The 25,244-nt window shown below is 46.5% G+C and overlaps 1 protein-coding gene across 3 annotated transcripts in view; it reads left to right on the forward strand.

The window, feature by feature from the left end:
• Positions 1-25,244, forward strand: part of ACACB (acetyl-CoA carboxylase beta) — a 110,570-nt gene that overhangs the window by 42,735 nt on the left and 42,591 nt on the right. For all 3 annotated transcript variants that reach the window (XM_010999146.3, XM_010999148.3, XM_010999149.3), the window contains 17 exons: positions 1,091-1,223; positions 3,724-3,862; positions 4,305-4,414; positions 4,628-4,709; positions 5,860-5,958; positions 7,404-7,513; positions 7,620-7,730; positions 10,447-10,656; positions 10,968-11,138; positions 13,291-13,452; positions 14,789-14,952; positions 16,015-16,165; positions 16,240-16,343; positions 17,500-17,581; positions 20,420-20,565; positions 21,711-21,861; positions 22,837-22,971. In XM_010999146.3, the coding sequence (XP_010997448.3) occupies positions 1,091-1,223; positions 3,724-3,862; positions 4,305-4,414; positions 4,628-4,709; positions 5,860-5,958; positions 7,404-7,513; positions 7,620-7,730; positions 10,447-10,656; positions 10,968-11,138; positions 13,291-13,452; positions 14,789-14,952; positions 16,015-16,165; positions 16,240-16,343; positions 17,500-17,581; positions 20,420-20,565; positions 21,711-21,861; positions 22,837-22,971 (2,260 nt within the window). The remainder of the gene's footprint in view (positions 1-1,090; positions 1,224-3,723; positions 3,863-4,304; positions 4,415-4,627; positions 4,710-5,859; positions 5,959-7,403; positions 7,514-7,619; positions 7,731-10,446; positions 10,657-10,967; positions 11,139-13,290; positions 13,453-14,788; positions 14,953-16,014; positions 16,166-16,239; positions 16,344-17,499; positions 17,582-20,419; positions 20,566-21,710; positions 21,862-22,836; positions 22,972-25,244) is intronic.

Here is a 25,244-nt window from a genome sequence, read left to right on the forward strand (position 1 = left end):
CAAAACAAGGGAGTCCACCAAGAAAGATGGAGCCCTGTGATCTCCTAAATTTGGGATTAAGCCTTGAGGAAAGGGAAGGGGAGTCCTAAGGGTGTGAGCAAAGGGAAGTCCCAGTTGGTGGTTGTGTAGGGGTTTTAGAGAATGGGGTCCGAATGAGAGGAGACAAGAGGGATGTTGCCGATGGAGATAATAATGGAACCGGTCAGTTATTTTACATGTGCTAGGAGGCTGAGGAGTGGGATGAATGAGCAACAGATGTGAGGAAACCCAAGTCAGTGAAAAAAAAAAATTAACTCTGGGGGGGAAAGAAGGCAAAAAGAAAGGAAATCTGGTAAACCACAACCCTTGCTTTTGAACAATGACTCCTAAAACACCGAATACTGAATTTCAAATTGCAGTATACCTGTATTGAGAGATCGGGGAAAGGGAAGCAGAAGGGATGGCCATGTAAGAGTACTAATTCCACATCTGTCAAGATAAGAAGCTCATAGATGGATGGTGTCTTAAATAGATGACTCACAAGATAATATACACGTATGATGCAGAACCGTGGAGATGTGTTCACGCAGAAAGTCAAACATGATTTCCTCTGGGGTGGGCTTCCGGAGGGAGGATGGGGCAAGGAACTTCTATTTTGCTGTTATACCCTTTTTTGTTTGCTTTCAGTTTTTAGAAGGAAATTGGTACACGTATGGAAAAGTGAGTGAAAGATACAATATGGTTCAGCAAGTGTTAAGTATTAGAATGTGTGGGTTTCCTCCCTGATCATAAACTTGCACTCCTGTTATAAGCATTTTTGTATTGTCTGAGTTCCTAAATGATGAACATATAAAGAATGAATTTAAGATTAAATATCAAAATTTACAGCTTGGGGCAGGTCAGGGGGTCGTTGCTGCTTTATTTGTGGTCTGGCCTCTTGAGTCTCCTTGCAGATTGCTTCAGGGTCCCTGGAGAGGGACTGCAAGGCAGCAGGGGTCTGATAGGCTTTGGGTTCTCCATCCATGTGGATTTCATAGGTGCCAGGCACCCGACCCCCTTCTGGAGCATCCCAGACTCGCTCGCTCACGGGGTCTGACCTGTTTCCTCGCAGATCCAGCATGTCGGGACTCCACCTGGTAAGAAGAGGCCGGGAACAGAAGAGGCTGGACCTGCACAGAGACTTCACTGTGGCTTCCCCAGCTGAGTTCGTCACGCGCTTTGGGGGGGATCGGGTCATCGAGAAGGTACGGACGGGGGTCCGAGCACCCAGGGTGGGGTAGGGTGCGTGAACCAGCTTCAGGCTTCAGAGAAAGGCCCTCCCCTTCACCTCTTCGGGGGGGGGGCCAGATTTCATCAGCTTTCACCCTCATGACAGCCTAAAGCGACAGGTGCATGACCCCCCGTGCCACAGAGGAGGAGACGGGCTGCTGAGCAAGGTCGGGAGCCCCCTCCAAAAACCCTGGGGTGGGGGGAGCTTCATGCAGGGGGCGACTTTCTAGGTTCCTGGGAGGGGAGCTGAAAACCCAGCCCTGCCCTTCTGAGGCATACAGCCCCTTACAGGAGGGCAGACTCGGGTACCGGAATGACAGTGACCAAAGGAAACAGCTGATGTAGGCCATTTATAAAGGCTTTTCACATTGTTTCCCGTTCCACCTGGTGAAGGCCCTGACCACGTGCTGTTTGGTCATTCCTGTCGTATTCATGGTGAAGCTAAGGCTCAGAGATCTGACCTTGGCTGTCCAAAGTGATCCAAAGTGACGTAGGTAGTTAAGTGCTGGAGTTGGGATTTGAACGCAGGTCAGTTAGACCGAAAGACCTTTTTCTTTCCCACTTTACTTGAGGGTAGCAGCAGCAGCAGCAGCAGTAATAATAATAATAATAATAATAATAATAATAATAATAATAATAATAATAATAATAATAACAATAATAACAATAATAACAGCAACGGCTGCAGTTAATTGAGGGTCTACTCTGGGCAAGGCATCCTGCTGACTGCTTTACGTCAGCACATCTCATTTAACCATCCCCACAGCCCTGTCAGTGGGTATCATTTTACAGAGGAGGAAACCGAGGCCCAGATGAGGGAAGTGGCTTGCCTGGGTCTCACGGCAGGTCAGTGGCGGAGCTGGGATTTGAACCCCGAGGCCACGCCCACACTGCAGCGTCATTAGTACAGCATCTCATACAGGCTCCCAAACCCAGTTGCAACTGGTCTCGCTGGCTGAAAATACACATCACCCACCCCCAACCTACCCCAGACTCTCGGAGTTAGAATCTCCCAGGTGAGGATCCAGGAGCTGTATGTTTGTCACACCCTCCAGGGGACCGGGTTGCATCAGCCCAGCTGGTGGTCGTGTTCAGTCCTCAGGAGCTGAGAGGCTGGCTGAGCCCGGAGCTGCTGCAGGGTGGCCTGTCCCCTCTCCTGGACCGCTCGTGGGAAAGCCGCAGCTGTGGGGACTAGAGCAGCAAGCTGGCCTGCAGCAGCTGTCTCCTTTGTGGGGCTGGCAGAATGTGCTGGAACAAATGGGGCCCAGGGAAACTGGGCCATCCTGAGGTCACTGTAGCCCTTCTCTCTTGACCCAGCCTTGCTCTGGTTATAAGGCTGACAAAGCCAGAGCCTGGCTGGCCGTCATCACTCCCTAGGGGGACATTTTTGGAAGGAGAGAAATAATGCTGTATCTGCTGTGACCACTCTTGGGATGTGACACTGGGCTCAGAGTCCCCTTCTGTAAAGTAGAAGCGAGCACATCCCAAATCTTTAATGAGACTTGTCCTTTAGGGCTGCCATGGAGATCAGTCAGTGATAGAAGGGCCTTAAAATTATGGACTTGCTAGAGAAGTCGGAGCTTTGAAGCCATATACCTAATTTTTTTTTTTTTTTAGCAAGAAAGCTAGAACTTAGTTTTATTTCTTAGAGACCAAGCTGGGAGGTTAGCCGGTCTGAGCCCCTCATGTGAAGATGAAGCTCAGAGAGGGAAGGGATCTGCTTAACGCTACACAGCAAGTTCAGGACACAATGAGAATTGAAACCAGGACCCCTTCTGTTGCTGGGGACAACCAGCATTACTGCCTTTTCTCCTTCCCCAAACTAGGACCTTTAACCTTCTGGATGCAGAGGCAGCCACATGGGTCAGTTCAGAGCACATGTGGAGGGCTAATGAGTCCCAGCTCTGCCACTTAATAGCTTTGTGACCTTGGGCAAGTATCTTAACTCCTCTGAGTTTTAACATCTTAAACCCCAAATAGGGATAATAATACAATCTCTTTCAAAGAGCTGTTTGTGAGGATGAAATGAAATAATGTTGGTGAAATACATTGTACTGTAACTTGATATATATATACTAAATACTCAGAAAATGTTATGTGATCATGAAGGTGCCAAACAGGACTCAGAAATCATCCATCCATCCATCTGTCATCCATTCAAGCATCCATCAATCCATCCTTCATTTGCGCTTCCATCCATCCATCCATCCATCCATCTGATCTTCCATTAGACCATCCATCCTTCCATTCATCCATCTCATCATCCATTTGATCATCCATCCTTCCATCCATTGCATCATCCATTCACGCAGCACCAGACTTTGAGTCCCTGCTTCGTGCTGGGCTGAGTGCCGTAGAAATTCAAAGAGGTACCGTCGGAGGCTCGTAGAGGTGAGATGAACCCGGGAGTAGCACGCAGCCTCCAGTACAGGTGGATGTGCAGCTCTGGCCCCTTCCTCATGTTCCCCTGTCCAGGTGCTCATCGCCAACAATGGCATCGCCGCTGTGAAGTGCATGCGCTCCATCCGCAGGTGGGCCTACGAGATGTTCCGAAACGAGCGGGCCATCCGGTTTGTAGTCATGGTGACCCCCGAGGACCTCAAGGCCAACGCAGGTACTTGGGCCCTGACCCCCTCCCCTTCTGCCTCCTCTGTTCATACCTGCCCTGCCCTCCTCCATCCCACTTGGCCCAGGTCCAGCCTGGACCCCAGACAGGGTCCGGAGTACCTCTGCTGAGCCCGTATTTATTTCCCCTTTCTTCTTTATTGAATTAAAATATCTGCTGATAACAAGAGCGACCCATGTGCCTTATAAAAATGCTAATAGTTAACATGCAAAATGAACATCTCACCTTTGAGAAACGTCCATGTTACAGTAGATTCGTGTCTTTGTTGGTGTCTTTGTTTTCTTCAAACTACCATATATGTTTGTCCGTGGTTGCCCTAGAGTCTTCATGGTTATCCTTTCAGTGGCCCTGTGGTTGTGTCCTGCAGATGTTCTGCCCTTGATTTTGGTCTCTCAATCGTTCCTCCCTTTTCTCTCCTCATTCATTCCAGAGTATATCAGGATGGCAGATCAGTACGTCCCCGTCCCAGGAGGGCCCAACAACAACAATTACGCCAACGTGGAGCTGATTGTGGACATTGCCAAGAGAATCCCCGTGCAGGTAGTCGGATGGGGCGCCCCAGTCTGCCCTTGGGGGACATGATGCTCTGAGCTCTGGAGCAACCCGATTCTGCAGTTTGGAAGGGACGGAGGAGCCAGATCCTATGAGACTCTGAAATCCGCAGCTGATATGACCCAGCAAAGAGCTTTTGGGCAGTGATGGGAGGTGGATTCTTGAAGGAAGACCTTCGTTCATGCCTCTCTGTATTTGCAGGCGGTGTGGGCTGGCTGGGGCCACGCTTCCGAAAACCCCAAACTTCCGGAGCTCCTGCACAAGCACAAGATTGCTTTCTTAGGTAGAGTGTGTCTCTGTCAGATACGTGGGAGTTGGGGTGTTGATGGGATGCTCTGTGGGTCAGATTCATGCTGCTATGGCCCTGTAAAGAGGGGGTCAGTTTGATATTCCCACATCATGCCTTTATGGTCAAGAGCAAGCAAGTCCAGGAGTGGGAGGGCACAGGGGTAAGTTGGCCAGGATAGGGAAGTAGGAGCTGCTACCATGGTTACCACAGCAGAATGATGCTGGGGCCAGCAGAACCCTCTGCAGGTGTTCCATTGGGTACTAAGATATCAGTCATGTTCAGATTTCTAAGTTGGTTTGGAAACCTTTCTGATGAGGCCACACCATTGCTTGGGCTGTTCTCAGGCCTTTGGAATGCACTCCCTCCTTGAGACCAGAATCTCCCATCTCAACTAGTTATTAGGTAAAATGATACCTATTGTCTATGGCATCTGTTTATTTAGGATTTGTATTTGTATCTGTATGCTTTGCTCAGTTACGCCGTCTGTCATCCGTGCGTGTGATCATTTACCATCCCCCCAAAGTCCCTGTTGCTGCTCCTTACCTCTGGGCCCACAGCACCGGCTTGTGTATAAAGCAGCTCGGTGCAGAATCAATACCTGATACTCACCTGAGGGTCTGCCTGGTGACCTGAGCTCGCTGATGTGTTCTTGGTCCACGGCCTCTCATTGGCTGTCACATGAGACTCTCGTTGTCTCTCATTTTTAACTCTAGAGGTTGATGGTCCAGCTCCATAGGCCAAATCTGGTCTGCTGCCTGCTTTTAAATAAAGTTTTATTGAAACACAGTCCTGCCCATTCACTTACGTATTGTCTCTGGCTCGTTACAGAAAAAGTTTGTTAACCTACGGTCTAGCATTTTGAGGTCTTGGCTTGCCCCCTTGGTCTAGCTTTTTGCTAGTGAATTTTGCGTATGCAACATAGCTGAGGTCGTAACTCATACCAGGTTTACAATCCACATGTGTTGAAAGTTGACCGATGAAGTAACAGAGTAACAGATTTTTTTTTTTTTCCTTCCCTGACTTGATGTTAAACTCCTTGAAAGCTGGGACCCGGGTACTTTTCTTTGTGTACTTGGTTGGCACCCAGCGTCCACAATCTTGTGCTGACTTGATTCTGTCTTCCCCCTTGTCCCCGATCCCTCAGGCCCTCCCAGTGAGGCCATGTGGGCCATGGGAGACAAGATCGCCTCCACCATCGTGGCCCAGACGCTGAAGATCCCAACGCTCCCCTGGAGCGGAAGCGGTAAGGGGCCCTGAACTTTGCTTTGGGGGAGCTCCTGGGCCCTGACTTACTACATGTGAGCAGAGAGGGTGACAGGCGGATGCTTTTTCAGTTCTCTCATTTAAAGAATTTAAATCATCAAGAAAATGGTAGTTTCACTGCAGACAATTTAGAAAATATGAGAAGTACAAAAAAAGAAATAGAAATCGTTTATATCCCAGTGACCCGGTTTTGATCATTTGTTCTATTGTTCCAGTATTTTTTTTTTCTAGGCATATCCTTTAAAAACCCAGAGATCTTATGTTTAATAGTTAGTGACTTATTTTTTTCCTCACTAATGTTTCTATGTGAATAAATACACTTAACGACATTTAAAATTCCTGCATAGGATATTATATAGATGTACTATAATTTACTTAACAGCCCCCTATGGTTGTATGTTGAGGTTGTGTCCAATTGATTTTTTTCTAATTTTGAAAATATTAAAAGCCTTGATAATCTTGTGGCTGAATCTCTATGTACATTTTAATCATTTCCTTAGGCCAAATTCCTAAAAGTGGAATTGCTAGGATAAATTTAAAAAAATAAACAGGAGGGGGAGGGGATAGCTCAAGAGGTAGAGCACATGCTTAGCATGCACGAGGCCCTGGGTTCAACCCCCAGAACCTCCTCTAAAAGATAAAATAAATAAACCTAATTACCTCCCCCCCTCAAAAAAATATTTAAAAAATAATAAATAAATAAACAGGAATAAATAAATAAATAAACAGGAAAACGTCTCGAGTTTCCTATTCAATTTGATTTTTTTTTTCCTCCAAAGACTGAATTTTAAATTTGGAGTGAAAAGTTTGTTTTTGTTACCTTTAAAAAAATCTTCACCGGGTTTTGGAAAGTAATGATTCACATGCAAATGACTCCATAGGGTAGAGTCAGGATTTTGGGTGGATTCCGGTTAACATGGCTGTTCTTGGTAGACTCGGTCTGAATTCTCTAAAGCTTAATTTCCCATTCAGGGTTGAGTCAGTCCTTAAGGAAATTAAAATCCACTGTGGGAAGCTCAAGGACCGTGTCTGTATTCTCTTGGTCCAGAGTCTGGGTCTAGAGTGGCTTTGGTGAGAAACCTTTCTGATAAGGCCATACCATTTTTTTTTTCATGTAAATAAATATATTTATAGTTTTATTTTAATACCGTGGTTTAAACCCAACACTTGATCATGCATTATTATATGTTACATAATAATGTGGTTTCTGGGTTGTGTCTGTGCTGCTCTTAGGAAAATGCAGTTTTTTGTTTGTTTATAAATATTTTTATTTAAAAATAAATAAATAAATATTTTATTTCTTAAGTTCAAGAGGTAAAAATACTTTCCACTTTTAACGTACATTGCCATATTGCTTCTAAGGTGTTACAAATACATTTTCACTAGAAAATTATGAAACTACTAGTTTCCTTTGTGACCCTCCAGGTCTGACGGTTGAGTGGGCGGAGGACGCCCTGCTGCAGGGGCAAAGAATTAGCGTCCCCGAGGACATTTATGACCAGGGTTGCGTGAGAGACGTAGACGAGGGCTTGGAGGTAAACGCAGATCCTGGGGGGCCCAGGTTCCAGAACCTTCTCACCGTCCTGGTAGTGGTGGAAACTGTCCAACCTCTAAAGATGTCTGTCTGTCCTTTGCCCCCAGGCAGCAGAAAAAATTGGTTTTCCCTTGATGATCAAAGCTTCTGAAGGCGGTGGAGGGAAAGGAATCCGGAAGGCGGAGAGTGCGGAGGACTTCCCCATTCTTTTCAGACAAGTGAGCTGTTCGGGCTGTGTGTTGGGTTTTTTGGGGTTTTTTTTTTTAAATTAAAAAAAATTTTTTTGGTGGGGAGGCTATAGCTCAGTGGTAGAGTGCATGCTTAGCATGCACGAGGTCCTGGGTTCAATCCCCAGTACCTTCATTTAAAAAATGAGTAAACCTAATTACTTCCCCCCACAAAAAAGAAAAAGCAAAAAAAAAATTTTTTTTTTCATTTTTATCCGTTTTTTTCCTACCGTTTGTTTATTTGCTTTTAGGGAATTATAGTTGATTTACAATGTTGTGTTAGTGTCTGGTGTACAGCATAGTGATTCAGTTACACATCTATATATTATATACTCTTTCCCATTATAGATTATTACAAGACATTGACTGTAGCTCCCTGTGCTGTACAATAGGACCTCGTTTATCTCTGTGTATTTCTCCATGTGTCTCTGGGAGTGGTGTTTGTTCCATTGTTGGCCACCATATTCTCTCCACTAACATTATTGTGTCACAATCAAGAGGACGTTTGCGGGAGCTAGAAGGTTCCTGTGTTGTGTTGCAAAGCAAGTATGTACATTTTCACTCACAGAAGTCCATGGTTTGTGTTAATCTGTATGTGATTTCCTTGGATGTTTGATTCTATGAATCAGTGTGTCTATAAATGATTTCAGAGCTGTAGTTTCAGAATATCTTTTTGTGACTATTTATCTATCCAGAGATGGGATATTTTGTACATTTTAGCAGCTTTGGTATTTTTAATATCTCTAGATGATAGGTTTTTTTAATTGTAGGAAGTAATCTTGTATTTACTTATTTGTAGCCGGTTTTCCACTTTTAAAACATTATGCCCCTTGTTGGCAATGTTTATAAAGATTTATTCTGAACAATTTTCCTTTTCTTAACCCAACTATTTTAATATTTCTAGGTTTTCCTCTAGACCGTGCTTATATGGGTATTTTAAAGAGTTGTATACAACCTACACGATATTTTGTTCTACGTTAAAAAAATTCTAAATTGTAGATAATGAACGTTTTTTTTTTACCATGTTCCAGTCCTAATAGTTATTTTGATGATGGTGGTACAATATTCTTGATGTGGCCATAATCCTATTTATCAAAACTTTCCTTTTTTGTTAAATGTTAAGCTAGCTTCTATTTTCATTATTATGAGTAATGCCACTGTAGTATAATATGGCATTTAATACTATAAATAATATTTAGACTTTTTTTTTTTCTTCTTCCGAAATTATTTTCTTTGGTAAAAACTAGGGGGAGAAGAAGGACTTAGTTAAATAGCATGCACTTAATGCACTTACAAATACTTACCAGTAAATTACTTACTGAAAAGGTTTGCCAATTGTATGACGTGGGCGACACGTGAATGTTACATAAAGCAGTGGTTTCACTGCACATGTCCCCATTGGGGCATGCCAGTTTGGGGGTATTTTGGGGGTGGAAATTTATATTTTCAGAAAAGTTGCAACAGCAGTACAGACTTCCCATTTATGTTTTGCCTGTTTCCCCTCTTGTTAACTTGTGCCACGACTGACACAACTAAGTGAGGAACAGCGGTCCAGTGAACTCCAGACTTGATTCAGATCTCCCCAGTTCTCCCCACTACTGTCCTCTTTTCTGTTTCAGGATCCAGTCCTGAACCCTGCCTTGTATTTCGAGTTTGTACAGGAAGAAGCCTCCTCCTTCTTTTTAAAAAACGGTCTTTACTTTTTAGAGCAGTTTTTAATTCACAGCAAAATTGAGTGGAAAAGACAGAGTTCCATATACCTGCCCTGCCCCCCATGCACAGCCTCCTCCTGGCTTGCTTTTCTTAATTACATGAATGCAATATGAAAACGTTCTCAATGTCAACATTCAGACAATTCAGTGATATGTTAGGAGTGAAAAAGGAAAGGCCCCTTTTCACAACATCACCTCTCAACCCCTTCTCAGATGTAACCTCTGTTAGCAATTGGGTTTCTTTCCACTACTTTTACTGTAATACATACTTTTACACAGACATTTCACACAATTCTGTTCTATTGTTTTTCACATAAGTGGCATCATACCGTATATTATTACAAACTTGCTTTTATGTTATATTTTGGGAGGCAGTAATCAGGTTTATTTATCATTTGTTTATTTTTAATGGAGGTACTGATATATAACCCAGGACCTCCGGCATGCTAAGCACGCACTCTACCACTGAGCTATACCCACCCCCGCCAAACTTGCTTTAAAAAAATTTTTGTCTTAGGAATCATTCCATGTGAACACTTATTTTTACTTTCTCTTTAAGGATCTCTGGACAGTGTGCCTATGATACAATGCCTTTTAGCCTTTAAGAGTATGGAGTCAGTCAGTCTGTAGGTACCACTGAAGAAAGCTGGCTGGGAGAGTGAATTAAATGGGAGAGAGAAGGCTCCAGGGTAGTGTGTTTTGGTCCTTTTTTTTTGTTTAAAGAAACATTCCCTCTGTACACGTCGGAGAAAACCAAAGTGTACCCAACTCTTAACAGCACGTTATCTTTAGAAGACGGGGTTGTGGGAAAATTTTACTTAACTATATTATGTATTTTCATAATATTTGACTTAAAAACAATGAGGATGTAATGTCTCTGGGAGAGGTGAAACTGAAGGATCAGCAAAACCACGGACATCACTGCCATTGTTCCGACCTCTCTTTCGAGAACTTCCTGCTCCAGCCCTGAGCCAGCCGCCCTGCCGTCCCCCCAGGTGCAGAGCGAGATCCCAGGCTCCCCGGTCTTTCTCATGAAGCTGGCCCAGCACGCCCGTCACCTAGAGGTCCAGATCCTCGCCGACCAGTACGGGAACGCCGTGTCCCTGTTTGGACGTGACTGTTCCATCCAGCGGAGGCATCAGAAGATCATTGAGGAGGCGCCAGCCACCATCGCCACGCCGGCCGTGTTCGAGTTCATGGAGCAGGTGGGCTCTGCGAGCTCGGGGGATTGGGGGGGCGACCCCAGAGGGAGCTGCCTCAGCTCAGATCCAACAAGAACTCTCAACAGTCCCAGTTGCCAAAGTGGGGTAGGTGTCTGAGGAGGGACCAGGGTGCCTTGGGGTGGTGGGGGGGTGGGACACTCATCACAGAGATGATTTCAGCCTCTCACAGTGAGATTGCTGAGGTCTCAAAGTAATTTACACAGAGCAGGTCCTCAGGCTGCATTTGGTGAGGGAACTAGTAAGTGATCCCCAAGAAAACCACTGGAAACGCCGCGGCTTCTGTCTCTTTGCAGTGCGCCGTGCTCCTGGCCAAGACTGTGGGCTACGTGAGCGCGGGGACGGTTGAATACCTCTACAGCCAAGATGGCAGCTTCCACTTCTTGGAGCTGAATCCCCGCCTGCAGGTGGAACATCCCTGCACGGAGATGATCGCCGATGTCAACCTGCCGGCCGCCCAGCTACAGGCAAGGAAACGGGCTCCGAACCCTGGGGCTCCTTCTGCCCAGAGTGGGGTCCCCTGTGCTGCTTAGACTAGACCTCCCCACCCATCTCCCGGCTGGTGTCCCAGCGAGTGACTGTCATGATGTGTGGGTGGCATGGAGAGCCACGCAGGCTGAGAACCTTCCATGAAGTTGTCTGTCATCTTTGGCCATATAGCCCTTGGAGAAACTGGCAAAAAGCCTTGGGTCTTCTTGGAAAAATACATTTTATACAATTTCAGGGCATTTGTGGATCCCCCAATACCCATTCAATACCCAAGAAAAAATACTCATTTTTTTCCATTATGACCCCCCACCATGGAGCCCTTTGAACATTTTCCCCCTAATTTCTCCCCCATGAAATGTTAATATCACAGATAAACTGTATATCTATTTGGGTCCTATAGATATATCTATGCTTTATATGGGCAGACCTTGTTTTATTCCAGTTTGCTTTATTGTATTTTTTTTTTACAAATGGAAGGTTTGTGGCAACCCTGTGTCAAACAAATCTGTTGGCGCCATTTTTCCAAAAGCATTTGTTCATTTCGTGCCTGTATCACATTTTGCTAATTCTTGCAATATTTCAAACCTTCCACCAGCAAAAAGATTAAGACTCTCTGAAGGCTCAGGTGATGAGAGCATTTTTTTAGCCATAGAGTATTTTTTAATTAAGGTATGTGCATTGTTCTTTTAGACGTAATGCTATTGCACACTTAATAGATGACAGTATAGTATAAATGTAACTTTTATATGCAGTGGGAAGCCGAAAAATTTGTGTGACTTGCTTTATTGTGATATTCACTTTATTGTGGGGTTGAAACCGAACCTCCAATATCTCCAAGGTCTGCCTGTGCATAGAAAGAAGATTTTTTCACCCTCAAGTGTAAATATTTGCCCTCTTGGGGGCAATATAACCCCCATGAGAACATGTCACCCAGAGTTAGGAATTCTTGCATTAATGGGAAGTCTTAAATTTTTAAAATTAATATCTCCTTCCTTCCTTTCTTTCTTAAAAATTTCTAAAATTTTGATTTTAATTAATTTTTGATTGAATTGAAAATAATTAAATTTTTAATTAAAATCAATTAGTAAAATTTAATTTCAGTTTCTTAAAAATTCTGCAAGAACTTTTATTGTCTTTTTTAGTTTGTTTCCTTATTTCTTTCACTTTGAAAAATTTCAGAAAAGTAGCAAGAATCATACAATTAACACCCATACCTTCTCTCTCTCTATTTGTGTGTTTGTATAATTTTTTTTTTTTTGGCTCAACCTCTTGAGAGATGTTTTAACTTGAACTTCATGCCACTTTGCCTCTTAATTCTTCATATAAGAACCTCTTGGGAATAAGACTGCAGCAGAATCAGTACACCCAGGACATAGAACTTTGAGGCTCCTGCCTGTCTTATCCAGTGTTACTCAGTGTCCACATGAAAATTTTCCCAGTCGTCCCAATAATTTGTCGCTGCTCTTTGTTTTGTTTGTTTGTTTAAGTCCAGGATCCAATCCAGGACCACACATCCCATTCCATTTTCATGTCTCCTTAGCCTCTTTAAACTGGAACTGTTCCCCGAGTCTTAGTTTTGTGTCCTTGACGTTGGCGTTTGTGAAGTGTTCAGGCAGAATGTCCCTCCGTTTGGATTTGCCCGGTCGTTTCTTCCCTGTGAGAGGCACTTACACACTTGGGCGATGTCGGGTCCTTCTCAGTGTGTCACATCCGAAGACGCAGCAGGTTTGATTTGATCATCTGGTTCAGCTAGTGTCCCTAATTGTTACTCACTCATTCCTCCAGCCCAGGTTTCCCTGCGTCCTTCACAAAACCTCCTTTAACTCTGCAGCTGGATACCGTGCCCCCTCCCAGCACTGAGCATCTGTAACTTTTATCTGATGCTTGTGGTGTCGTTTTGTGACTGTTGCTTCTCTTCCCAGTGACTCTGTTTGCTCCTTGAGGGCAGAGTCACGCTGTCTGTCTTTTTTCCTGTGGCTCTCCTGCCACCATGGTGCACGATGTCTGTCGTGTGCACAGCAGGAGCTCAGCATCTGAAATCACTCTCCACACCCTTTCCTCCATCGCCTTTGGCCCTGGGCTCGGCGTTCAGGGACTGACCATCTCATGGGATGGATTTTTAAATTTCAGATCGCCATGGGCGTGCCGCTGCACCGGCTGAAGGATATCCGGCTTCTGTACGGAGAGTCCCCATGGGGGGTGACGCCCATTTCTTTTGAAGCTCCTTCTAACCCCCCCCTCGCCCGAGGCCATGTCATTGCGGCCAGAATCACCAGCGAAAACCCAGATGAGGCAAGTGTGGGGTCCTGCGCTTCCACCATCTCCAACCTCCCACCATGGGCAGACCCCGAACATCAGCCTGGATGAGATGCCCAGGCTAATAGATGAGGAAACTGGGATGCGGGGAGCGACATGTCACAGTATCCATCTGTGAGGTGTGCCAGGTACCAGGCAGTTGCTTTCTTGCATCTCATTGCTCAGTTACGTGACAACCCACCCGCTGGGCATTGCTACCCCACATTACAGCTCGAGAGCTTGGGGTGACCCACCCCATGCCCAGGACCTGCTGAGGCCGTGGCCAAGCCCCATGAGTAGACTTTAAAGTCCACGTCCATCTTTAGGGAGTAGCCAAGTTCAGAGCACAAGCCCTTGGATTTCTGGCCTTGTGAACTTTTTGCTGCAACATAAATACAGTCTCTCTGTGACTTGTTCTTGTGCCTTAAAATACCAGCCGGCCGGTATCTGTCACAGTTTACATGCTTACTAACAGTTGATTGTCGCATAATCTCCATAGTCTACCCCAGTTTAGTTGTTTAATGACTGCTTTCAAGAAACTTGGGATAACAGAGCCCCCCTCTACCTGCCTCCATCCCCTTTTTAATGAAAGAATTTTAAACTATGGTGATTGTATTAGTTTGGGATCTTTGGCTGAAAGCGAACAACCAATTCTGGTGGTAGACAAGTAAGGCGGGACATTTTCAGGGAGCTGATGGCTTGTTCACAGGTGCCTGGGAGGATGGAGGACCCCGTGTGGGATTAGCTTAGGCACCTGGAACTTTCCATCTCTGGCCACCAAGCAAGTCTGCCAAAAACGAATGCCTCGAGAGCTCTAAGCTCCAGCAAAAGCCCCACGCCCTCCCCTTACCAAAATTCTTCTCAGAAGGGGAGGGCCATCCCCACAACGGCAGTTAGGTGTGTGCCAGCATCAACAAGGGCTAACACTCGATTTCCTTCTCTGCTGGAATTCTCATCAGCCGGAATTGGAAATTCAACTCATCTCCGCTTTTATTTAAACTTTTACTGTCAACAATGTCAGGTACATAAAATCACCATGTACCTTCATTCAGCTCCATCAGTGACCAGCATTCACCGGCATCATGTCTGTACATCCTCTCCTGGTCCCAGCTTGGCTGTTAGTCTGTAACTGTCTTTTAAACTAAAAATCACACACACTGATGTGCTCCCCCGGTTACACCGGCACCCCTAGTGAGAAGTATCGATGTTTTACTGGTCACGCCAAGCTTTGGGGTGTGGGAGGGGCCCTTGGGCTTTCCGAGGACTTAACTCTGATGAAAATAGGTTTGGAATAATGCTTTCTTCCACCTTGCTTTTTCTGTCTGGCCTCCAGGGGTTTAAGCCGAGCTCCGGAACAGTCCAGGAACTGAATTTCCGCAGCAGCAAGAATGTGTGGGGTTATTTCAGCGTGGCCGCTGCGGGTGGCTTACATGAATTTGCCGATTCCCAGTTTGGGCACTGCTTCTCCTGGGGAGAGAACCGGGAAGAGGCCATCTCGTCAGTATCTCCCTCCCCTCCCTCCTTCCTTCCCTCCTTCCCTGCAGTCCTTCAAGAAAACTAAAAGTTAGCCGGTGGCTTCAGATGCAGTAGAGTTCTAGAAGATGAAGGGTTTTGAATCACAGAGCAGACCTGATTTTAAAAAGCCTGTGCTGAAATCCAAGAGCACAAAACTAGGAGAGTTCTGAGCAAATGGGGACAAGTTGGTCATCTGTGAGGCCGGTGGCTCACCTCGTACGTGCAGGTTCCGGTCCCACAACTGACTTGCAGCAGCCTTTTCAACACCCTTGTTTAACCCCCCTGGGTCCTCATTTTCTCACTCTGAAAATGGGGTCTTATCGCCCCTTCACCGTACCTGCTGACGGCACGCAGGAGCATCCTAACAGGTGTGGAAGCTGTCCTCTCCCAGGAGGAGAAGCTTTCTAATACCCCCTCTGTCTGCTGCGCTTCCCCTTAAACATTCTCCCCGTGATTTCATAGAGCGGAGTTTTCTGCCCTTTGGACTGGACCTCCTGCTGGGAGGGAGGCATCCCCTCTGAGAAATGGGAGGTGGTCACATCCAAGCATGCGTGGGCTGGTGACTGCCATGCGCCGAGTAGGGTACCAGTGTTAGCCATCTGCGGATGCACCCCAGGCACACTGAGACCGGCACCTGCCCTGGGATGCTGGGGAACTTTGAGAGGTCCAGCGGGAGAGCGAGGCAGAGCAACTGGCATGGGTAATAATCATCATAATCATTGTAATTCATTATTTCATAGCAGCTATGTTTATTGATCAGTGACCATGTGCTTTATGTGGATTGTCTCATTTTAAGCCCCAAGTACGTGTGTGAAGGCAGGGTTATTTCCCCATTTTCCAGATGAGAAAACTGAGGCCCCAGGCAGTTAAGTCACTTGCCCAAGATTTACTTGGTCAGTAAATGCTGGAGCTGAGATGGACTCAGGCCATCTGACTCGGGGTCCTCTTTTACCTTCCGTGTTGTTCCGGCTCACTGGGAACCCCGCCGGAACTCTGATGACACACATGTTAAGTGGGAAATCAATCGTGTACCTTTCCTTCCAGGAACATGGTGGTGGCTTTAAAGGAACTGTCCATCCGGGGCGACTTCAGGACCACCGTGGAATATCTCACTAATCTCCTGGAGACTGAGAGCTTCCAGAACAATGACATTGACACCAGCTGGTTGGATCACCTTATCGCCGAGAAAGTGCAGGTGGGGACCTGGAGAACCCCTGGCTCCCCGTGGCCTTGATCACTGTGGATACTGATGCACAGAGTCTTCCCTAGGCCGAGAAGCCGGATATCATGCTCGGGGTGGTGTGCGGAGCCTTGAACGTGGCCGACTCGATGTTCAGAACCTGCATGACGGATTTCTTACACTCGCTGGAAAGGTGGGGCTCATGGGTACTTCCTTTCCCCTCTTGGGTTATGTGTTGGTGGCAAATAAGGCAGAAGCCTGCTGTATTTGAGTGCAAATCAGGCACCAAGAATTAGTGAACCCCTGCTACGTGGCTTGCCTTTGAAATTCCTCGGATAAACCTAGGCTACCCTAAAAGAGGCCAGAGGGGGAGGGGATTCTCAAGGCCAAGGCGGCGGTCATCCTCCAGATAGACGTGTGCTTATTCATGCTGACGTGTGTAAGGTACATTGTAACGTTCAGAAGTTGTGGGAGGAGGAGGTGGATTTAAGAACCAAAGCAGCAGGCAGGGGATAGCTCAGTGGTAGAGCGCATGCTTAGCCTGCATGAGGTCCTAGGTTCGATCCCCAGTACCTCTGTTAAAAAAATAATAATGAAAAGGTTTTTAAAAAAGCAAAGCAGGTTATAGGTCACCTCCACAAATAGTTCTTTCCCAGACCCTCACGTGAAGTAGGTGATCAGTGAAATGGCCCTGGGGAAGGGGTCAGGAGCTCCCTCTTAGGATGGGCCAGGGGTTCCCAGCCTCAGCACCACTGACATTTTGGGCTGGGACGTCTTTTGCGGTGGGGGCATCCTGTGCAGTGTGGGAAGTTAGCAGCATCCCTGGTCCCATCCACAGCACCCCCCCTTCCCCTGGGAGTCAGGACGATCAAGCATGTCACCCGATATTGCCAGATGTTTCCAAGGTAAAGGCAAAAATCTCTGATTGAAAAATTGTGATAGACAAAGGGAACAAGTAAAAAGGAAATAAAAGGATGAACGTTTTAGTCCCCGATTAGTGTGCCTTTGAACGGTAATAGAATCACAGCTCGTGCACAGGTTTCTTTCATAGGCAGGTGGCAGGATTCCCATGTAAGGAATTTTTCCAAGAAGAAGCCTTTATGCATTTTGCTTCCTGGAGAGCCTTTTGAAATTTCCCATCCTACAGTAAGAGCAGTTTCCTTAAATCCTGAGGGATGGCAGGTTCCCATCCATTCCTTGCTTTTTGATTAGATTTAACCTTTTCAGTACAGCCAGGTGTGTTAGTGCTTAGAAGAGGCCAAGAGTGGGTGTTTTTTTTTAAATCCAGGGGATGGATGGCCGCAGAGTTCTCAGTCACTCTCTGACCTCAGGTCTGTCTTCTCTCTCAGGGGCCAGGTCCTCCCCGCAGCCTCTCTCCGGAACATTGTGGATGTGGAATTAATTTACGGAGGCGTGAAGTACATTCTCAAGGTAACAGCCTCTGTTTCTTGCACGTCTCAAACACCTTGGGGGCTCAAGGGGGTTTTATTTATGCCTTGGGCCCTCCCTGCTTGGTTCGTGTAGTCCCGTGACCTTGAAACCTAAGTGCTTTGGGTTCCAGGGCCTAACTGGTGTCTTTAGACAACAGAAGTTTATTCTCTCACAGTTCAGGAGGCCAGAAGTCCAAAGCCAAGGTGTCGGCTGGGGTGTGGTGTCTTTGAAGACTCCAGGGGAGAATGTGTTGCATGCTTTCCTAGCTTCTGGTGGCTGTGGGCAGTCTTTGGCGTTCCTTGGCTTGTGGACAGTCACTCCAATCCCCGCCAGTCTCTGGCTTTGTACGGCCACCTTCTCTGTGTGTGAGTCTGTCTGTCTGTCTTCACGTTGTCTGTCTTCTGTGTCTGTGTGTCTCCGGGTCTCTTGTCCTCTTACAGGAACAGCAGTCAAATTGGATTTAGGGCTCACCCTAGTCCAGAATGGTCCCTCCTGAACTAACAATGTCTGCAAAGACCCTGTTTCCAAATAAGGCCTCATGCTGAAGTTCCGGGAGGGGCATGAGTCTGGGGGACACTCTTCAACCCAGAACAGAGTGTGAAGGGGACCGTTGCTCAACTGCAGAGCACCTGGGTGCAGTTCCCAGGGCTGCGAGGTTGGCTTTGTCCCGCGTCTGCGCCGAGAAGCATCGTGCAGATTTCCAGTCGCTTCCTGGTCCATTACCGGTGTTTCTGGAGCTTAGTCAGGGTCTCTCTCTTCTGTCGGAAGTATCTTAGTACCCGTCCTGAGCCCTCCCAGGTCAATTCAACAGAGTATCAGAGAATATGTGGGAAGTACGGGCACAGGGTGAGGCTCCCGGTCCAAGTCGGGGTGACCTGCGGGAGTGACGTGTCCCCAGGGAGCCAGAGCCTCCCCGGCACTTTCCAGCCTCACGTTCCAGGGAGGGAAAAGGCGAGTGCTCCTGAGGCAGAATTTTTATTTTCTCTTTTAACATTGCTGAGCACACGTTGAATTTTGGGGATTTTCAGGCTGAGTTCAGCCACACGAGTGTGTTAGCCTGGGCGATGTGTGTAAAATCACTTCCTTTTTGTCTCTGATGCTTCTTGGCTCCCTTTGGGGGCCTGGGTCCTCTCAACTCGATTTTAAATATTTTACACGCTCATTGTAGAAAATTTCAAAACAGCAAACACGCGTAAAGTGTCAGAGAAACAATCCACCATGTGTCAACATTTTAGCAGACCTCTTTTCAGTTATTTTCTCCCATAGGCATTGATTTTATGAAGTTGAGATCACGATGCAAACATGTTTTTATTGCTTTGATATTATCATGGCATAAAGTTTCCCTATGTTGTTAACAAGTTTTCCTGAACATCAGTTTATTTGGGGCGGGGGGCTTTTTTAAATTTTAATTTTTAGATTCTTTAGTTGAAGTATAGTCATTTTACAATGTTGTGTCAGTTTCTGGTGTACAGCATAATATTTCAGTCATACATATACATACATATATTCCTTTTCATTATAGATGGTTACTACAAGATATTGAAGATAGTTCCCCATGTTATACAGTATACACTTGTTTATTTATTTTATATATAATAGTTAGTATCTGCAAATCTCAAACTCCCAATTTATCCCTTTCCCACCCTCTTCTCCCTGGTAATTGTAAGTTTGTTTTCTATGTCTGTGAGTCTGTTTCTGTTTTGTAAATAAGTTCATTTGTATCTTTTTTTTAAGATTCCATGTATAAGTGATGTCATATGATTTTTGTCTTTATCTGACTTGCTTCACTTATGATGATGTCCAGGTCCATCCACGTTGCTGCAAATGGCATTATTTCATTCTTTTTTATGGCTGAGTAGTATTCTGTTGTATAGATATACCACAACTTCTTTATCCAGTCATCCTAAACGTCAGTTTAGAGTTTGCAGCACGGTCCAGTAGAACTTTCAGCAGGAATGGAAATGTTCTAGACCTGCACAGCCCGGCGTGGGCCACCGGTGGCTGTTGAGCCCTTGAAATGGGGCAAGTGTAACTGAGGAACTGAGTTTTACCTCTCATTTTATTTTAATTAATTTATATTTGAATAGGCACGTGGGCTGGGGCTCCCATATTTGACAGTGCAGGTCTAGAATATTCCATGGCAATACCCATTGTTGGATAGCTAGTTTGGGTCTGGGTTTTCTTGTTACCATCAATAAGGATGCAATAATTATTTCTCTATTTCCTGCCATCTTTTGTCACAAAGTATGTCTCTTTAGGGTTAGTTTCTGGTGAAAGAACACAAATACTGAACTGAGGGCCAGATGGAGCCGGTATTTCAGATTGAAATGCAGGGCCTGGGCGTGTGTGCCTCTCGCCAGTGTTCCAGATCTCTTAGGTGCCCTTGGGCTGAGCCAGGTCTAGGGGGCAGAGCCTGGTCCACATCCAGACAACTGGGGGAGGCCCCGGGCTGCATCACCCAGAGCAAGACCCCGTCTCCCCAGCACGCAGGGCAGCCCTGCTTGGAGACCAGAATCTGAAGGAAGCCCCCAGCCCTCAAGGGCATGTGGTGGGCAGGATGTGGCTGGACTGGGACTGTGCCTGTGGCCAGCAGCCGTTAGCCTACCCACGGGGCCGTTGTGGCTCACTGACTCCGGGTCCTTCCCTCCCCCTTACTGCTCCCTTGGGGTGAGTGAGGGCTGGGAATAGAGAGAGGAAGTCTCTGCCTCGGCACTTCTGCCCACAGTGGACGTTAGCCTGGCTCGTGGTCAAGGATGGGGGGCCCAGGAGGTGCTCTGGGGGCACAGGAACAAGCAGGCATCCTCACTTCAGGTGGGAACATTGAGCCTGTCCCCACAGGTGGCCCGGCAGTCTCCGACCATGTTCGTCCTCATCATGAATGGCTGTCACATCGAGATCGATGCTCACCGGCTAAACGACGGGGGTCTGCTGCTGTCCTACAACGGTAACAGCCACACCACCTACATGAAGGAAGAGGTCAACAGGTGCGTGGAGGAGGTGTCGAAAATACAGAGCAGGTCCGTGTGCAGTCTGAGGGTCTTAGCCAAGGCACCTCCTCCAGTAAATTCTGGGTCTCAGGGAGCTGTTCAGCCTTTGGCTGGAATTCTATGCAACCGGCAATCATTTATGGGAAGCTCATGAGAGGCCCTTTTCCAGCGGGAGGATTCAGAGCTGCGAGGTGTGTGATGAGTACCAGCTGCCCTGTGTCTGAGACGCAGCCTCCACGCCCATCGGAGCACAGGCTTGGAGGAGATGCAGCCGTCCTGTTAGGGAAGCGGCTGTTTATGGGCGTCCAGTTACAACAGGTGCTGGATGAGGTGATAGGATAGAGCCCCGGTCACGACTCGTGGAGCCTGTCGGGGAAGAGACACATGGAACCAGCAGATGATGGCAGGAAAGGTTGCTTTGCGTCTGGATGGGTGGAACAGGATGACTCGGTAGCACTTAGAACAGAGATATCTCTATCGTGAGACAGACTCAGAGACCCTCCCAGTCTGGTGTGTCTGACCACCCTGAGCTCACACAGTGACATGTAGGATGCCCCCCAACTAAACAGGTGACAAAGTCCCCTGGCCAAGGAGAGTAAGATGGGGAGGGAATGGGTGGGGGGCGTTCAGAGGCCCCATGCCTGAAAAGGCTCCAGCTGGGGCGTGGAGACTCCCTCCCCAATGCTCAGTGGAAGAAGTCGGACTAGATTCATTCCAGATTGGTGTTTTATTACCTCTTTTTAACCCATGTACTGTCTGCCAAGAATATTCAATATGATCGTAAGCTCCACCCAAGACTCATGCTCTTCCTGGTTCTAAGGTGAAGCCTTTCAGTGGGTCAGTGTTTATCGAATGCTGTTGGCTGATTGCTTTCTCTCTGCTGGGGCCTGTTGGAATGATGTCAGGAAGAGGAACTAATTTTCAGCCAGAAAAGGGTCCCACCACCTCTCGTTCCCAGTATCTCTGCGGGAACTATCAGACGCCACCATTGGGGAAAGTGGAGTGAGTCCCTCAGATCACACAGGGTGGTGCTCACGGCTGCCTTTAGGAAGGGAAGATGCTGTGGAAAGCCTGACCTGGGCACCTGGGTCAGTGGTCCCCTCCAGTGTCCCCACCTCCTCCTCGCTCCTTCTCTCTCCCAGTTACCGCATCACCATCGGCAACAAGACGTGTGTGTTTGAGAAGGAGAATGATCCCACAGTCCTGCGAGCCCCTTCGGCTGGGAAGCTGATGCAGTACATGGTGGAGGACGGGGGCCATGTCGAGGCCGGGGGCAGCTACGCTGAGATCGAGGTGACGGCAGAGCCCGCCCCTGGGGGTGGGGCTCCCACCCCATTCCTGAGGGTGGGGCTCCCACCCCATTCCTGGAGGGAGGGCCAGTGGGCAGTGGTTCTGCACCCCAGCGAACAGGCTTCCCTTCTCACCTGGGTCATCATCTGCAAATGCCTAAAAGAGCCAGGGTGCAGAGTTCAGCCCAAACTCCCTGCGGTATTCAGACGGAAAAACCTCAAAAGAGTACACCTCCCCAGGAACGAGTAAGCACTGATGAATGATAACAGTAGTTGGAGGCGGCAAGTGGTGAAGAGGAGGGATAGCTCAGGGGTAGAGTGTGTGCTTAGCATGTAGGAGGTCCTGGGTTCAATCCCCAGTACCTCCATTAAAAGAAAATTAGTTAATTAACCTAATTACCCCTCTCCCCCAAAAAACCCAAACAAAAAATAAAATAGTTGTTCAGTAAATTTAAAAATACATATTTTTAAAAAAGTGGTAAACGCACACCTGCAAAGCACTTACCACTGAAAAATTCATCACATCCACTCAGCCAGACTCTCGGCCAGTTAAAGGGGCTGATGACCGCGATGCAAACGTATTCTTCATTCCCCAGAGGGTTTTCTCACTGCGTTTAAAAAAGAAGCCAGTCACAACATGCAGCTTATGCTAGGAATGTGTACATCAGTCACCCTGCAGAATAGGATTTAGCTGTATTTCTGAGAGAGAGGACATACTTTGGAAATAAACATCAGTTTCCAGGTCTGTAAATTGGGCACAAAAAAGCCTACCTCCCCAGCTGGCTTTGCAGATGGAGGAGATTTATGAAGAGTGCCCGGCAGGCAGCAGGCTGTGTAAACACCAGTTCCCTCTACCCTCTCTGCTTGAACTCTGCGCAGGGAGTCATTCTGTGTAAAGGACACGGTCCCCATTACTAGTTTGGGGTGACACCGACCAGTCTTGGTGGGCTTCAGCTTATTTTGTCTTTCTGCAAAACAGGTGATGAAGATGATCATGACCCTGACCGTGCAGGAAAGTGGCCGGGTGAAGTATATCAAGCGCCCGGGGGCTGTGCTGGAAGCGGGCTGTGTGGTGGCCAGGCTGGAGCTCGATGACCCTTCTAAAGTGCACTCAGTATGTGGCACCCCAGCACGGTTGCCCCACCTGCCCACAGCCAGACAGACTTGAGGCTCCCGGCAGCCAGCGTGACGGGGGCAGAAATGTGCTTGCCTTTGCTCAGCATCTCCCGTCCTGTGCAGAACAGAGCCCAAGTCCTTCTGATGACCTGCAAGACCCTCCATGAGCTCTCCCCCGCTTTCCTCTCTGGCTTCATCCTCTCTCCCCCTCCCCCTGCTTAATGGACCACTCCAGACCTGTCCCCTTGGGGCTGGCTCCCTCTGCGCTGGAAGAACCTCCCCCCAGGGATTTACAGGGCTCACCCTCTCACTTCCTGTGAATTTTTACTCAAACATCATCTCTCCAGTGAAGCATTCCTTGACCACCTTTAAAATTTTTTAATAGCTTTTATTATGTTTTTAGCAGTTTTGAGTTTATAGAAAAATTTGGGAAGATGGTACAGAAAGTTCTTATTGTTTCCCTATTCTTTCCCAATTCCCTGCTGTTTTTTTGCACTCATGTGACACCTCTGTCACAGTGAAGCAATATTGGGATGTTATTATTATTATTTATTTTTTAATTGAAGTATAATTGATTTACAATGTTGTGTTAGTTTTAGGTATACAACGAAGTGATTCAGTTATACATATATATGTATTTTTTTTAGATTCTTTTCCGTTATAGGTTATTTCAAGTTACTGAATATAGTTCCATGTGCTATAAGTATGTCATGTTGTCTGTCTATTTTATATATAGTGGTGTAGGTCTGTTAATGTCAATTTCCTAATATTTCCCTCCCCTACTTCCCCTTTGGTAACCATAGGATTGTTTTCTGTGTCTGTGAGTCTGTTTCTGTTTTGTAAATCAGTTCCTTTCGTAAGATAAGTTCCTTTGTATCATTTTTTTAGGTTCCACAAATAAGTGATATCATATGATGTTTATCTTTCTCTGTCTGATTTACTTCACTTAATATGATCATCTCCAGGTCCACCCATGTTGCTGCAAATGGCATTATTTCATTCTTTTTTATGGCTGAGTAGTATTCCATTGTATATGTATATACATCTTTTTTATCTATTCATCTGTCAGTGGACATTGAGGTTGCTTCCATGTTGAGGCATCATTATTCATTGAAGTCCATGCTTTACACAGATTTCCTTAGTAGCTTTTTTTTTTTAATTTTGATGAAATATGCATAACGTATAATTTACCCTCTTAAACTTTTGAAGTGTACAGTTCTGTGCCATTAAGTCTGTTCACACTGTCATGCAGCCGTCACCATGCAGGGTCCCCAGCGCCTAAATAGATATTTATTGGATGAACACACACTAGTGCAGGTGCTGTTTATGATTTACAAAATGCATGGACTGTGGTATGAGAATTTCCTAAATTTTCACCCTCCTAGAGCAGGCCAGGCATGCGGGGAGGCGGCCTGGCTTAATCTCTGGGATTAATCCCTGGGATTCAAGAGATGGAAAATAGAGAAAATAGGCAGATAATCTTGGTGAGAAAGCAAAGCAAAACAGAAGCATCTGTCAATGAAAATAATCAATAAACAATCTCTAATAAGAACAGAAAAGAGTTTTGATTGAGCCAAATTGAAGACTGCAGCCCAGAAGACAGCCTCTCATAACTAGGAGGAGCTGCTCCCAGAGAAGAATAGTTTCCAGCACAGTTTGATGTTTTGTCAAAACAGTGAACATCAAACAAGTCAGGGATATGTTCCTTCAAGGTTTCCGAAAAAAAAAAAAAAAAAAAAAGATCGGCACATACACAGTGAGTCAGCATGGCCTTGGCGCCTGGAAGGAAGTCTTATCGCCAGAGGACCAGCATCACATCCCAGGAAGGGAGGCATTTAATCTTTATTTTTAACAGGGACATTCTCTACTTCTGGTCTTTTTCTTTAATAATTAAAGCCAGTGTACAATGTATATTTGATAGGCCACAAACAGGCTGTTCTGGTTAGAATAAAATTCAACTTAACTCACATACAAGCCAGAATGACTTCCCCACATCTCAATACGTAAAAATGTCTTTGATCACATCTCACTCCCTCCACAATGACTGGAGGTGCATAACTGACATTTGCAAAGGGGAAGATGTGGAAACCTCACACAGGGGTGTGAAGGTAGCAGCTTTAACTTTCCACTACGATGTTTTCTCCCGTTCCCCTCTCCCCGCCAGGCTTCATTCCAACTTTGATGTGTCTGTTGTGTGTTGGTAGAAATGCCACCGTCCTTGGCTTGGCTTGTCTCCCTCAGAGGCCACAATGGCCTTGACTTCTGGTTCTT

The sequence above is a fragment of the Camelus dromedarius genome, chromosome 31 (genome assembly GCF_036321535.1).
Source record: "Camelus dromedarius isolate mCamDro1 chromosome 31, mCamDro1.pat, whole genome shotgun sequence".
NCBI classification, from domain to species: domain Eukaryota; kingdom Metazoa; phylum Chordata; class Mammalia; order Artiodactyla; family Camelidae; genus Camelus; species Camelus dromedarius.